At 41.6% G+C, this 14,907-nt stretch overlaps 1 protein-coding gene across 1 annotated transcript in view; it reads right to left on the bottom strand.

Moving 5' to 3' along the window:
* NCKAP5 (NCK associated protein 5) overlaps positions 1–14,907 on the bottom strand; it is a 904,891-nt gene that overhangs the window by 59,952 nt on the left and 830,032 nt on the right. The window contains exons 19-21 of the mRNA XM_084808715.1: positions 12,541–12,680; positions 9,977–10,109; positions 2,733–2,920 (exon numbers count right to left, since the gene is read on the bottom strand). Of these exons, the coding sequence (XP_084664841.1) occupies positions 2,733–2,920; positions 9,977–10,109; positions 12,541–12,680 (461 nt within the window). The remainder of the gene's footprint in view (positions 1–2,732; positions 2,921–9,976; positions 10,110–12,540; positions 12,681–14,907) is intronic.

Consider the following 14,907-nt stretch of genomic DNA (forward strand, 5'->3'; position numbering starts at 1 on the left):
GTTTTAGTAGGTAGATAATTCTTTTAAAAAAACATACGTAACTCGTCTAGTTGTATCTATAATGGTTTAAAAAGAACTAGTAACTTTTAAAGACTTACGGATAAACCACATAAGTAGTTTACACCAACATTTGAAAGAAATATGAAATGCTTGCTTAAAAAGTGGAATAAAAAGGGTAAATGTATCAACTTTCAGCACTTTTAAACTTGCTGCACCCATAGCAATTTTTATTGGATCAGTTAGAAATTTGGCACAATCCTATATCTCATCAAGTAGTTCAAACTTCAGGTTATTAGTCCAACAGGTGTCATTTTTATAAGCAATAGAACTCTTCAGACTTAAATAAAGGGGTACTCCTATGCCCCTTTAATTACAGCAGACAGCACACACAGACACTGGAATCACATAGTCACAGAATTCCTTCCTTCCTTCCATCCTCTCCTCCTCTCCTCCCTGAGTTGCTTCTTCCCTCTACAGTATGTAGCTTATGGCTTGTCATTGCCATAATGCTGGAGCCACTAATTGATCTTCTGCTTAACCTGTGCGTGTTAGTGGGATGTATCGGTCTTTCCTTCTTCCAGGGAAAGGAAGAGGGTAGAGCCAGCAACCATCATAGCCATGGCCAACTACAGATTGCTTAGCAGACTACCAGTAGACTGTCTGATGTTCTCCCTGACTCTATAATAAACAAATACATTATATATAATCTTGGCTTCAGTACATTGGTGCTGCATCTTCTAATAATATGTTGTCTATTATGATATATTATGTTACAATACTTGTTAGGTGCGGCTTTTCCTCAGAGGTGCAATGGAGCAAAAACTGCTCCTGCCACACAGTTGCTAAAGGTATGGAAGCCTTGCCAAAAAAGGGAAGCACACGTCTTAGCAGAGAGTGCCCTTAAAGAATGTCTTATTAGAAAACCAGTCTGTAACCACCACATTATTAGTGCCTTATAGTCCAATTTAACTGAGCTACACAAAGCCACTGCAGAGTGCTCGTTTGTGATTTATGAAAGCCATGTTGTTTTTTAATTCCCCATTTTTTTCTTTTCATCTGTGTGATAACATTCTGGATAAGATGTATCATTTTTTTTTTAATAGGATCTTAGGCCTCTGGTGAACAAATTGCAGTAGAGAATGCATTTGTCTGTGCTGGTTTAAACAAGAATTCAGGGCAACCAGCTCTTCATGGTCGTTGCTCCTCATTTGTCATTCTGAAAAGTCTAATACTAATAGGCAAACTCCATGTGTTTTAGTGAGCGTTCACTATGTTCCAAGAGGCAATAGTCTTTTTGAGCATGGTTTAAAGCATTCAAATAGTACCTCTTAAAAGCCAGCCCTACATGCTTGCTTCATAACAAAATGCTGGTGTGGAGAAAAGTTGCCCGACATGGCACTTCTGACATTTCACTGAACTTTTCCCCAGTGCTGGGTTTGCACAGTGCAGAGATTTGCTGCATTTAAGTAATGCAGCAGACAAATGAAGAATAAAAACAAATTCCATGTATTTGATATAGTGCAACCTAAACCAATTCATCTATTTGTAGCTTGAGATCTTGAACTTAAGAAAGCAAGGTTGTTTCTTTTTATATAATTTGTCATGCTTGGATAATTAAGTTGTGATTTCTAAACATTTTAGCAGTGGAATTAAATGGAAAGTCTAATTGTTTTCCCCTCATTTACACTTGAGTAAGGCTCTACTGACACTGTTTTGTGTGTCCGTTTTTTAAATACTAAAACTACATTTCTTCAAACATTACATTAAGGAGAATCATGGGATACTATACTCTGTTGTATAAGCAAAGAAGAGTCAGCATGGCGTGGAGGTTAGAGGACTGGAATAAGACTGGGGAGCCCCAGGTTCAAATCACTATTGAGTCAGAAGGCTCACTGGAGGACCTTGGGCATGTCACCATCTCGCAGCCTAACCTACCCCATGGGGTCGTTGCAAGGATAAAATGGGGGGCAGGGGGACCATGTGTGTCACCTTTAGCCCCTTCGAGAAAGGCTGGATATAAATGAAATAAATATGCCAATGTCATTTGTGGCATGTGGTTTGTTTTCAGGTATTTTTTTAATGGCAACACTACCATCACGCTTCTAGGAGCTTATACTTTCAGATAGTATGTAATGAACGTTATGCTTAATTAAGTGTAGGGTTGAACAACCCTCTGCACTGATGGTTCAGAACCTCTAAATCCAACACTAGCAACTTGTCTAATGTAGCCCAGATTGTTGTTCATGTATAAATATAATGAGTATTACAGGTATTTTTAAAGCAGGAGATTCTGGATCTTGATACAGGCTTCAATGGTTATTATGTGAGTTTCTCACCACCACTCCTTTTTCAACAGAGACGTGCTATTTATATTCATAGCATATTACTTTGTAGTTTACTGCAAAATGGCTGAGAGCAGCTGCAAGCACATACCCAGATTTTTTCTTGTAAAAACAAAAATGAAAAAAAAGTCTACAGCGGGTTTCAGAGTGCCAGCCCATCTTTAATGTTCTGCGTTCACAAGACAATGCTACAAAAGTCATGGCCATATATAACTTGCCTTGAGGAAAGAGAATGCTTAAAAGTTTCCTTTACTCTTCCCTGCAGTCCATGTGACATTTTCAATCTGGACATCAATAAACAGTAATGATGCGTGCAGAAAAAGAAAGCAAACCAGACATATCCCTCAAGTCAGAGAGAGGTAATAGCATCAAAAAAGCGAGAGAACTCACACTAGGGATCTTTTTTCTCTTGCCATCTTTAGTTGAAGCTCCATTCAGCTGCTCAATAAAACTGTAATGCGCTAATTGCTCAGGTCCATCCTCTCCATAATGGCCACAGAGACTGTGCTGGTATAAATCCAAGATTGACATGGGCCTCCCCATAAAGGGCTTCCTCACACTATTTTCTTCTTGCTCAGCTAAGGACAGATTTAAATAAACAACAACATACACACACACACACACACACATACACACACACACAGTACATCTGTTTGAGACCATATGAAGTTTAGCATGCTATGTATTTATTCTACATTAAAAATAATTCAAGAGAACAGATAACATTGAGGGATATAACATCTACAACAACAACAAAATCCATCTAATGTTATGAAAGGCATGGTGTAATTTAAACTTGCAAAGCAAAGTGATTCCGGGTTGCAATTCAAGCAAATGCTTCATGCTTTAAAAAAAAAAAAAGACAGAAAAAAGGAAATTATATGAGATAAGCGCTCCTATTTTTAATAGTCAGTAATTTCCTTGCTTGAAGTGAAATTGCTAATTTTACTTTAGAATAGAGTTTTGAACAGTAGTTTAGCTTAAATGTATATCTTAATCGTAGTGGCTCATCTGCCCTACATTACTTGAGCACATGCCTAGCTTCTAGTCTTAAACATTCCTTTCTTTCTGCTAATTACATTTTTAGTTTGTCATTCTGCTAATCTTAAATCCTTAAGTGAGAGGTGGAGAGAGTGACTGATGAGGTTATATGTTTTTATGGCCATCATGGATTTCTCTATCTTCATTAAGTAATATGCCTTTCTTCTACATTTGCTCCCTATAAAATGCTGCATTTACTGGTGAAAAACTGAATATTCAGTTCTGTCATTTAGAAATGAAATGCAAAAATGAGAAATAAGGTTTTTAATCAGGTCCTCGGATTTCTTATTGCTGATGTTTAAGTTGTGTATGTGTGTCTGTTGTCTGTTTATATGTTTGTATGTAAATAGTTTTTACATTATGTACAATATTGTATTTTTAAGGGTTTTAATCTTTGTAAACCACCTAGAGAGATTTGGCTATTGGGCTAGGAATGAAATAAATAAAAATGAAATGAAATGACAATGGTGAAGACTGTGGTCAAAAGAGCTGAATTGACTTTTACTGACTTGACTCAAAGAACTGGTGTAGCACGGTAGTCCAGCCTTGCCCAACCTGGTGCCCTGCTGATGTTTTGGACTTCAACTCCCATTAGCCCCAGCCAGCATGGCCAATGATCAGCAATGCTGGAGTTGTAGTCCGCAACATCTGGAGGCCACCAGACTGGGAAAGGCTGCTGTAGTCTCTCAATGAGGCAACACAGGCACCAAACCTTCCATGCACCTGTTACAGCTGTTGAACTCAACTGCAAACTCAGGTACTCATGGCTGGAGAGCCCCTTTCCACACCCTCTTTGCTCCATCCTACAAGCAAGGAGAGCACCAGCCCCGCTCACTCATCCCGTCATCAGTTCCTCACTTTAATTTCAGCCAGAGAAGATATTATTATCTGGGGCTGTTTTGTTTCCCTTTTTCTTCAGTATGGCTGCTTTTCCCTGCTCTTAACTGAAGAGACTAGCAACTGAGCTAGAAAGAGAAACAAAACAGCCCAGCAGCCTTTTTTTCTTCTTCTGCTCAGGTTGATGGAATAAAAGTGAGATGCTGCCAGGAAGGTGAGTGACCAGCATCACTGGGGGCAGCAGCAACAGCTTCTGTCCTTCCAGTGAGTACTCAGAAAAGCATGATAATATTTGACCAGGAGCTTGCAGGAACACTGTAAGAAGACTCAAAGGTAGTTGGCACAAGAGATGCTGATAAAATTCTTCCCATCCAAATGTCTCCTCCAATTCTGGGGTTCCTAATTACCTGATCTTGTTTGCAGAGCCACGCTAATGACTTAGCCATCTACCATTCTTCTGGGGTTTTCCTTATTTTTTCTGGACCTTTGTACATATGCAGTCTGTCATAGTTTTCAGTTCATATCTTCTTCCCCATTGCAAGTTACTTATGTGCACAAGTGTGTATGTGCAATGATTAAATCACAGCACAAAAAAGGAATGTTGCTGCAGTCACACAGTCACAGCAATGTTCTTTTTGCATTGTGATTGAATTAATGCACACATTAATGTGTACAATACACCTGATCATATCAACATTGCTTTTTGTGTGGTATTTTATTTAATGTACATATGCGCTTGTGCATATTCAAAACCTCGATGGGGCAGGGGATGAAGAAAAGTGAAGACTGTGGCAAATGGCACATGTACCAATTGTGAAATTAGTTTTAGAACTTCTACAGGTTAAACTGGAACACAGAGAAGAGCCAACCACAGAATGGAACAGGAGATATTTGTTCATCCCTAATTAGCAGTTGTCTTAGTAATGGACACTTGCTCTCCCAATCATCCTAAAAGTGCTTGGGTTTTTCTGAATGTTTGACTAGAACACTATAGAAGCCTCACTGAATACCCTCTGCCATCCCTGCTTTCTATTCCCCTGCCCCCCCTTGGCAAAGAAACTCCTAACCTTTGGGAAGAGGGGATGGCAGGGCCAACAATTCTCATCAGTGGTTCAAATACTAGTTTCTCCTCTTGAGTCCCTGAGAACTCACTACAAATCCTAGGATTCTTGGCAGGAAAAGATACTCTGTGCATTGATAGAAGCATCTGTTGTTCAGTCGTTCAGTCGTGTCTGACTCTTCGTGACCCCATGGACCATAGCACGCCAGGCCTTCCTGTCCTGCGCTCTCTCCCGGAGCGTGCTCAAGTCCATATTCATTGCATCAGTGATGCTATCTAGCCATCTCATCCTCTGCTGTCCCCTTCTCCTTTTGCCTTCAGTCTTTCCCAGCATCAGCATTCTTTTCCAGAGAGTTTTCTCTTCGCATTAGGTGGCCAAAATATTTGAGCTTCAGCTTCAGTATCTGTCCTTCCAATGAGCAGTCAGGGTTGATTTCCTTTAGGATTGACTGATTTGACCTCCTTGCAATCCAGGGGACTCGTAAGAGTCTCTCCAGGGAACTCATAAGAGTGCAGTCCAGGGGACTCGTAAGAGTCTCCAGGAGAGAGCGCAGGACAGGAAGACCTGGCGTGCTATGGTCCATGTGGTCACGAAGAGTCGGACACAACTGAACGGCTGAACAACAGATGCTTCTATCAATGCACAGAGTATTGATACAGAGTATTGACACAGAGTATTGATAGAAGCATCTACCACACCTCATTCCCCTTGCCCAAGGTAAGGTCTTTTTGCCAAGGGAAAGGGAGATTAGGAGGTAACAGGTGGGTGCTCCAGGGGTTCAAGCAGAATCAAGGCATGGCCAGTTCGGAGAAGACCATGCCTGTCTTGATTCTTCTCACAAGAATTCAAGCAAGGGTATTTGCATACCCTTGGTCACCCATGTACTGAATTATCAATCCACCCTCACTGCAAAACACACATTAAAAGCAGAGGTGGGCAACATGTGGCCTTCCAGATATTGGTGGCCTTCCATCAGCTCTATCTAGGGATGGCGGAGAAATCCACCATGGACTCCAATGAGGCCAGATTCTGTAGAGTACGGTCCCCCGGATAGGGGTGGACGAAAGTCACCTGTCCTCGAAGCTTGTTCGCGGTGGGGGGGAGGCGCTTCGCTGCTCCCCCCGCGAAGTTCAGGTCGGGGGGGGAGGCTTCCCGCCTCACCCAGCCGAAATTCAGGCCGGGGAGGAGGCGCCTCGCCTCGCCTGGCCGCGAACTCAAAAGTTAAAAAACAAAACAAAAAAAAGGCCCCGTGATAGGCTACGTGACGATTAACGTAGCCGATCATGGCTAGATCTGCAAAGTCAGCCGTGATAGGCTACGTTAATCGTCACGTAGCCTATCACGGGTGACTTAAAAAAAAAAAAAAGCGCGTACGCAAATGGCGGCCCCCATAGGGAGCCGCCATTCGCGTTCCTTATTTGGTCGCTGTAGTCTACGTAAATCTTTCCGCGAATGGCGGCTCCTATGGGGGCTGCCATTATCCGTACGCGCTTTTTTTTTAAAGTCACCCGTGATAGGCTATGTGACGATTAACGTAGCCTATCATGGCTGACTTTGCAAATCTAGCCGTGATAGGCTACGTTAATCGTCACGTAGCCTATCACGGGGGCGTTTTTTTTTCTTTTATTGGAATGGCGGCGGTGGCAGCCGGTCGAAAGACCGGCTGCCGCTCCTGCCCTGGACGAAGACCCGCCGAACCGCCGGCTGGACCCGCCACCGGGAGGGACATTCGCCAAAGGTAAGTCCCGTCCCGGGGGGGGGTGCGGGGGGGTGCGGAGAATTTCTCCCCGAAACTTGTTCGGGGGGCCGAACACGTTGGCGCTCGCCCCCCCCGAAGTTTCAGGGAGAAATTCTCCGCCATCCCTACCCCCGGAGTCCGTGGCAGAATAGACTACTCCCCCCCGAAATCCTCCCTGGACGGACTGTATCTGATGCCAACCGGTCCGGGTCCGTCTGCTGCTGCCGTCCATCCGCTGCCCCAGACTGTGGCTGCAAATGGCGTCCAGCATAGGGGATGCCATTTGCGTCCCTGCTCCTTGCCGTGATAGGCTACGTAAATATTTTATCACCGACAAGAGCAGGGATGCATATGGCATCCCCTACGCAGCCCGGCAATGGATGGAAGCCCAGATGGGCCTGGCCGGCAGCTCTGCGGACTCGCCATGGAGTGGAGCCAGCTGAGCAGGATTCCGGGGGGAGGGACGGATTGCCTCCCCCCCACTGCAGACACCCCCAACCAGAATGGTAAGTGGGTTTCATACACCCCTAGCCCTATCTAGCATAGGCAATAGTTATAGATTACGAGAGTTGTAATCCAACAACATCTTAAGGGACACAGGTTGCCCACACCTGATTAAAAGGCTCCTGTTGGCTTACAACCTCTGAAGTATATGCAAGCACTTGCAGGTATATGGGGATTTCTTAACATAAACATCTCCCTTGCTGCTGCAAGAGTGATGTATATGGAAAAAAAATTCTGTGCTGGTTTGGAGCTGGTGTAACATAGTGGCCAAAAGACCAAGTTATGCATTAGAAAGTCCCAGGTTTGAATCTTTCTTCTGCCACAGACTCTTTAGGTAGATTTAGGCAAGCCCCTCTCTCTCTTAAACAGCTTCCCAATTTGAAATATGGGAATAATAGTATTGACAACTTCTAGAGTTGTTGTAAGGATTACAAGACAATGAGTGTGAAGCCCTTTGAACCATGTATGCTGTATGATCTGTTGCTGTTGTTCCTATTTGTCATTATGGTTATATTATTATCATTATCAATCATTATCATTATTATTATTATAATTATCATTATTGGATGGATTCTGGCATCCACTTTACAACAAACAGAATACTGTGGAGGAAGAGACCCTTGATTCCATCATCTGGTTGAGGATGCACACATCCTTAACAGACTATATTCTGATGTGTACCGCTGAACAAACAATTAGGTATGACATCACTAAACTACCTGCTTGAAGGGGAACTGAATGTTGGCACCCATCCAACTCTACAATTAGTGATCAGCTGCATGCTGAGCATGAGGACATCTGCTTGGGGCCACCACAAATGTGTTGTTATTTCTCTAATGGAAAAGGTCTCCTATATCAGAATATTGATTTTGGAAACATTTCAGAAGTCCTTAATTAAGTCACTGCAGAAACTCAGAAAGAGAGTGTTTTATTTAATTGTAAGGTAAAATAATTATCCCCCTATTTTCTTTTCTCTCAAAACAGTCTCCCTTGGGTCAAATCCACTTGCTACAGTCTAGCCTGCAATATATACATCACTGAATCCCCTCATATGTCCTTCAGTTAGTCAAAAACATTTAATGGTACTTGCACAGGTTAAAAAAGGCATTTTTTTTCTTCTGTCCAATGTAGAAACTCTGGGGACTGCCTTTGGAACCACTAGAAGCAGTAAACCTATAATGTAACACACTGAGTTAAAAAAAGAAAGAAAAAAGCCCTATGCGATCTGCCATTTTATTTCATGTATTTGAACATCTCCCAGCTTGGAGTCAAAAGTCCACTGTGAGAAAGTAATAGTGAACAGAGCATTGCTTCTTGAGGCATATCTCAACGTTCTTTGTTACTTCTTCTGATGAACGGCATGCATTGCTCCCTCCACCTTCTATAATTGAGGGCCAATTCACAAACCTGGTGTGGGAGTCACTACACATGCTGACGTTGAGGTGACAAATGTGGAAGAATTCATATGGAGGCCAGTAGCACACATGAAGCACAGCATGCATTAATTTTTAGCCATTCCAAGCAGGACTAGCCAAGGGCTCTCAGCTGTGTGGTATATCAATATGCATATAGTTTTGTGTGCTGTTGACCTGTACATAACTGCCTCTGTGCCTGATACTTGTGCCTGTACGTCAATGTGAGCTTCAGCTGTCACAGTGTGAATGACCATGTGTGAACTACTAGTTTAACTCCTAGATATTTTCAATGTCCTTTGGGACTGAGATCATGCTGAGCCATCATGGTTCACTTGAAGTATCTTTTTCCAAAACATCTCTGAGATAAATCTTGAGAAGGATGGGCAACTCGTAGCCCTTCAGATGTTGTTGGACTGCAACTCCCATCAGGCCTGGAGTTGCACTCCAACAACATCTGGAGGTCCACAAGTTGCCCACTTCTGATTACTGGTTATACCAGTTACACTGGTATATTCATGACATGTAAATTAACACACAAAAATAGAAAAATGGCATGATCAGTAGCTATATTCACAATGGACCAAAATTCATTAGCTTGCTCACGCTTTAGAATGGGCATATTGGCTACTTGTGAAGGGAAGGCCTGACACAGCTTTAACTGTGGCAGTGTGAGCAGTGCATCGTAATATACGGAGGTGAGAAAATTGTTCATGGCTCACTGGGTCATTCTGCACTGCCAAAGTGTGCAAATAAATAAATAAACACACACACACACAATTGGAGCAATAATCCAGTTGAGGACTTCTTTAGTTACACTTAGGGATTTATGACTAAAAAAAAGTTATGGTTTGGCTTCTAGTGACAAGCATGGTATGAGAGGCAAAAACTGGTGCACGTATATAATAAAAAGCACATAATGGAAAATGAGATTTGAAAGAGATGAGAATATAAGGTAGACACAGCACAAGCAAACTACAAACAGCAGCTGCCATGACAGAGGTGGGATCTATAAATACCTGTGTACAAATTTTAAATTACCTTGTTTGTTGTTCTTCATTAAACCAACCAACTTTTCCCCTCCAGTTCCAAAATCATTTGTTTCATATTCCAGCTCTGTTTCAGTATCACTGCTACTGCTAGCAGAGTAAGTGCACACTCTCAGTGCCCTGTCCTGTACAAAGCAACATGAAAGACAAATCCATGACACAGAAGAGAAAATATTTCACTGAACGCAAAGAATCTGAAGTGCAGTACAATAGGCAAGCCATTTTGTCTCTCTCAGTCTGACCTATTTATTTAGCTGCCTCAATTTGCTATTGATTATGTAATTAAATGTCACAAATCTCTGAAAATAGATTTCATCCTCCAGCTGGTACTGCGCAGGCACAATCTATGTGTTAATCCCTATTCTCAAGAAATCAAACCTAGGTACCCATAGATTCTTCTCTCGTTTATGTTACAACAAAGCATTTGAGCAGAAGTGATCCATGAGCAGTGACACAACAGGAATTCAGACTGGCACATCTACCTTCCATTACATCGGAAAGCTGAACTAGTTGTTATCACAGCAAATTCGTTTCCAAATCCAAGACTGCGGGAATAAGGGGGTATAAAGACATACAGGTGAATATCAGTGGGTGGAAGGAGAGATGCTTAAGGGTATAAATTCAGCTAAGTGAAAAACAGCTTGGGCGGCATTTTTAGGGGAAAATAAAGCCGTGTCTTCCTTGTAACACCTTGTTCTCACCTGACGGTCTGGCTAGAACAGTCTGGTGGAGACTCTGTACACTGACACTGCATGCTTTTAGCTGTGTGGCTTAGAGACTTTTCACATGTTCAGGACTAACATACATTCAAGGGTTACAGGTTTTGCACGAAACCAATGTCATGCATGTAGTGGCCTGATTCATGCTGGCAGCTGTCTGGGTAGTGGAGGGAAGGGATTCACACTACTTCCCCGTTATATTATCAGGGCAGGTCAATAGAACTTGCACAAGGGAGCTCCACTGACCTGCCCCTTCTGGAAATGATTTCTGCTCATTTCCACAGTTTCTGTTGGAAACACTAGTTCCTGTTACATGTGAGGTGGTTAGCACAATAGAAACAGTGGGAGCACAGCAGCAGTATTGGATGCTACAGATATTTTGTTCTAAATTAAAGGATCCAGAGTCACATCTGGGCAGGGTTACAGTTTTACTCTAAACCTTCACTGGGACAAAATACCTGACTGTCATCTATTTCTTTTATTTCAAATGAGAACACCCACCACAACATTAAGATACTGTACACCCTCAGGATGAAACAAGATGCAATGCAAGAGGCACGTGGAGTGTTTTTGTTTTTTCTTTACTGCCGCCATAGGGGGCTCCAGGTATGATTGGAGCAGGATCAGAAGGGTGTTGCCCTTGCAGGCCATTTTCCCAAGAGAAAATCAGCCTGGGTGTTTTTCTCCTGTAGGAGAACAGATACTGGCTTCATAGACTTTTCCCCTTGCAGGGAAGAAAGTAGCTTTGGGAGAGCTAATTTTGATTGGGAAGTCCATCCACGATGGGTTAAGCACCCTCTCTATGTGCATTGCTTTTCTGATCAAATTTGAAGCTTCCAACAGCTGCAGTAAAGAAAAACCTTGGGAGATACTTCATGTGTCTCCCACTTCTCACTCCTTTTGGTTGTCCTTTTGATTCTCTTGTAACTGGACTCAGTTTTCTTGAAAGTACAAAATGAGAGACAGAACAGGATAGCAGTTAACAAAAAGAGAGTATGAACATATATTCAGAAAGTAAAAGGACGCAAGGTTCTAAAGTGTTTAAGGGTGGGAGGGGCAAAGGATGGCTTAATCTCTCAAGGTGACAGATGACTTGTCATTATGTCACAGATTCCTCCCCTGCAAATTAATTATGGGACTCATCATCATCGTCGTCATCCTCACAATAACAACAATTATCATTTATTTGTAAAGTCTGTAAATTAAAGAGCAAAGCGCACACGATTCGTTATTTATGATGAACATACATAATACATTACTGGATGGAAGGATGGTAGTTGAGTGCAAGGTTCTCCCTACTGTTGCACAAGGTATTTAGCAATATGGTTATTTTATCACAGTTCTAGTGTCAAAAAGCTAAGATAGCTAGTGTGGTGAAGTGATTCAATAGGAGTGGACTTGGTCCAAGGAGAATTGGCTTAAAATCTCCACTTGTCATTAAGCTCACTGGGTGGCCTTGAGCCAGTCACAACTCACATGAATACACAGAATATAGGAAGCCGTCTTATACCGACCCAGACCATTGAGTTATGTAGCTTGGTATAGTCTACTACACTGGCTGGCAAAGATCTCCAGGGCTTCAGACAGGCTGTCTTTCCCAGTTCTAGCTGGAGAAGCCAATGATGGATCCTGGGACTTTCTACATACAAAGCATGTGTTCTACAAGTGAGCTATACAGCCCTTTGCCAGTGTAATCCCACAGGGTTCTTGTGGGGATAAAAAGGGGTAACCAACCGTACCTCTGTATGCTGCTTGAGGTCCTTGTGGGAAGAGCAAGTCATAACTTTGAGCAATAAAAAACTAAATATTACTGCCCAGTTCTCTTTTTCATTTGTACCTTGGCTTTAATAGATTTTTTGCTGCTCCAATCTGGAAACATCTTCTTGTTGCCACTTTTTTCTTTTTCTGAATGCTCTAATGATGCAGAAGTCAGAGAAGTCTCCTCTCGTCCACTTTTTTTCACAGGGCTCATTATTCCTGGATAACAGAAAGAAATAAAAGACGTTGAACATCATTGTGTGAAAAACAGTGTTTCGTTCCATTTTCTATGCAAAGGTCAGCTTCTCTTACTTATTCACTCTGAGTACTTCTGTAAAAGGTAGTTTTACTTAAAATGCAATATTTGAAATGGTTGCCTAGTAGATAGAGGAAAGGCATCTGTTGGGTAGAGGAGTTAACAAGTTGGAAGAAAAGAAGGAAAAGGGGGGAAAGGTTAACAGTGTTCTGAATAGAGCACATAGGAATCATTAGAGCTACATCATTAAATATCCAAGAAAAATGTCTGAATCTCTGTCAGATTTGGCTTCCATCTATTCACATTTTTTCAACAATCACAAGGGTAAGATGCTGAGTCCTTTCCACAGTATGGACATGTACACGGAGGCTCCCAACTATAATTTTAGTAAACTGGGTTTACACTAATGTGTAAATGAGCCATGGGTCCAAAGCATTGCTGGTGCAACCAGGTACTGCATTTTTATAAACCCCAAGTTGGTACTGCATTGACTGTGCTATGCTACACCCTTGTCTTCACAATATGAAGGGCCCTTCTTTCCACTGCCAACATTTCCTTTTAATTTCTAATGTGTTAAAGAAGGTACAGATAGGTTAGATCTTCTAACTGAGAAGAAAAAGGCATACTGGCAGACATGGGGGGAAAAAAACTTATCAGCCATATCATTTTCCTCCTTTTAAAAACTAGTACCCTGTAAAACAAGAGTATAAGTAAATTCACAGTGTTTTGTAGGATTCACAATGTGTGTGTGTGTGTGTGTTTGTGCGCGCACGTGCGTCTGTGCATATTACAGACAGACAGAGAGATGGGTCACATGATAAAATCTGAGAGTGAGAAAATTGACCTCCCAATCTGCTTGTATACTACTTTTTTACATTCCTTCAAGACATTTTAATTAAGAAACAAACCCTAGAAGGCTGGTGCAGTGAATATTAGCATTAAGATCAGAACAATCTTACTGCGACTGACTTCTTATGAAGCAATTCAGAGCTTGCAGTTTCTATTCAATTTGTTATAATGACAGTGTTTAATCATCGAGTCTACTCTATAGCACACTGCTGAATTGAGGTCACACATGTGGCTATCCAAGCATGTAGCATATAATCTATAACTAAGATTTCTCTTCTGAATCTCCCTTAGTTGTGCTATTAATTAACAATACGCTTATTTAAAAAAAAATAATGTGAATTAAAAATATATTTTCTTTAGTTTTGATTTGAAATGAACAGGGGAGTTTCCAATGAAGCGTACGATATCTGTTTGCATTCCATTATAACCACTGCAAAACTGCATTGGGAATATTACTAAATCAACTAAATTCCAAGAAGTTTAATTAGAAGACTTCTCATAAACTCTCAAGAATCTTTAATGCAGCCTATTTACTCCTCTGCTCAATTTAAATATTGACACATTAGCAAAACATTATTTGGTACTCTTGCACCAGACTTCAGCCAAACGTTTAATTCTCACATGAATGTGGACGTGGGGGGTGGAAGGTATTTTTGCTACACCATTATGCAGGCTGAACCCATTAAGGTGGCCTTATACATATTCCTCCCTTTATGTAGTACTGGAAAGCCTGATTCAGAACTCAGTTGTGTTGAAGTGACAAAACCCAGGCAGAACAACTTTATTCCAAATATGCCCATATCATTTAAGAGCAGGTGGATTTGTCCTGGTCCTAAAATGGAGGTGGGGGACTAGGGAACCAGCTAATTATCTTCCTCACAGGTGGGTCAGATGACCTCAGCTGCTATGCTTGTAGGAGTGCGTTTGCTGGCCAGACTTTCAAATGATTTCCAGGGTTTCGTGTTATAGATCATCTCCTTTATGGCTATAACTACTTGGGTTTGGACTTGTAATTGTCAGCATCAGTTTAATCACAAGTATAAGTGTTTTTGCACAAAACACTCATCCTGCATTGCACAGCCAGACTGATACCTTTAAAAATCCCAATTTAACTTTAAATGATTGATTTACTAAAGATCCTAATTTATACAATTATGGCTCCATTTAATCGTCAAATAACGATTTTGTTCCTTCATTTTGTGTCTATACAGATAATGGGACTATACTGGCTTAACTCCAAGTGCTGTACCTTACAGCGATTGTGGCTAATAGTATTTACTATTCCTCATTGACTGGTAGGAAAAGAAGACTCAACAATTCTGATTTGCCCAAGACCATGCA

This window comes from Heloderma suspectum, chromosome 1 (genome assembly GCF_057233095.1).
Source record: "Heloderma suspectum isolate Gila_16-S chromosome 1, 16-S_ref, whole genome shotgun sequence".
NCBI lineage: Eukaryota > Metazoa > Chordata > Lepidosauria > Squamata > Helodermatidae > Heloderma > Heloderma suspectum.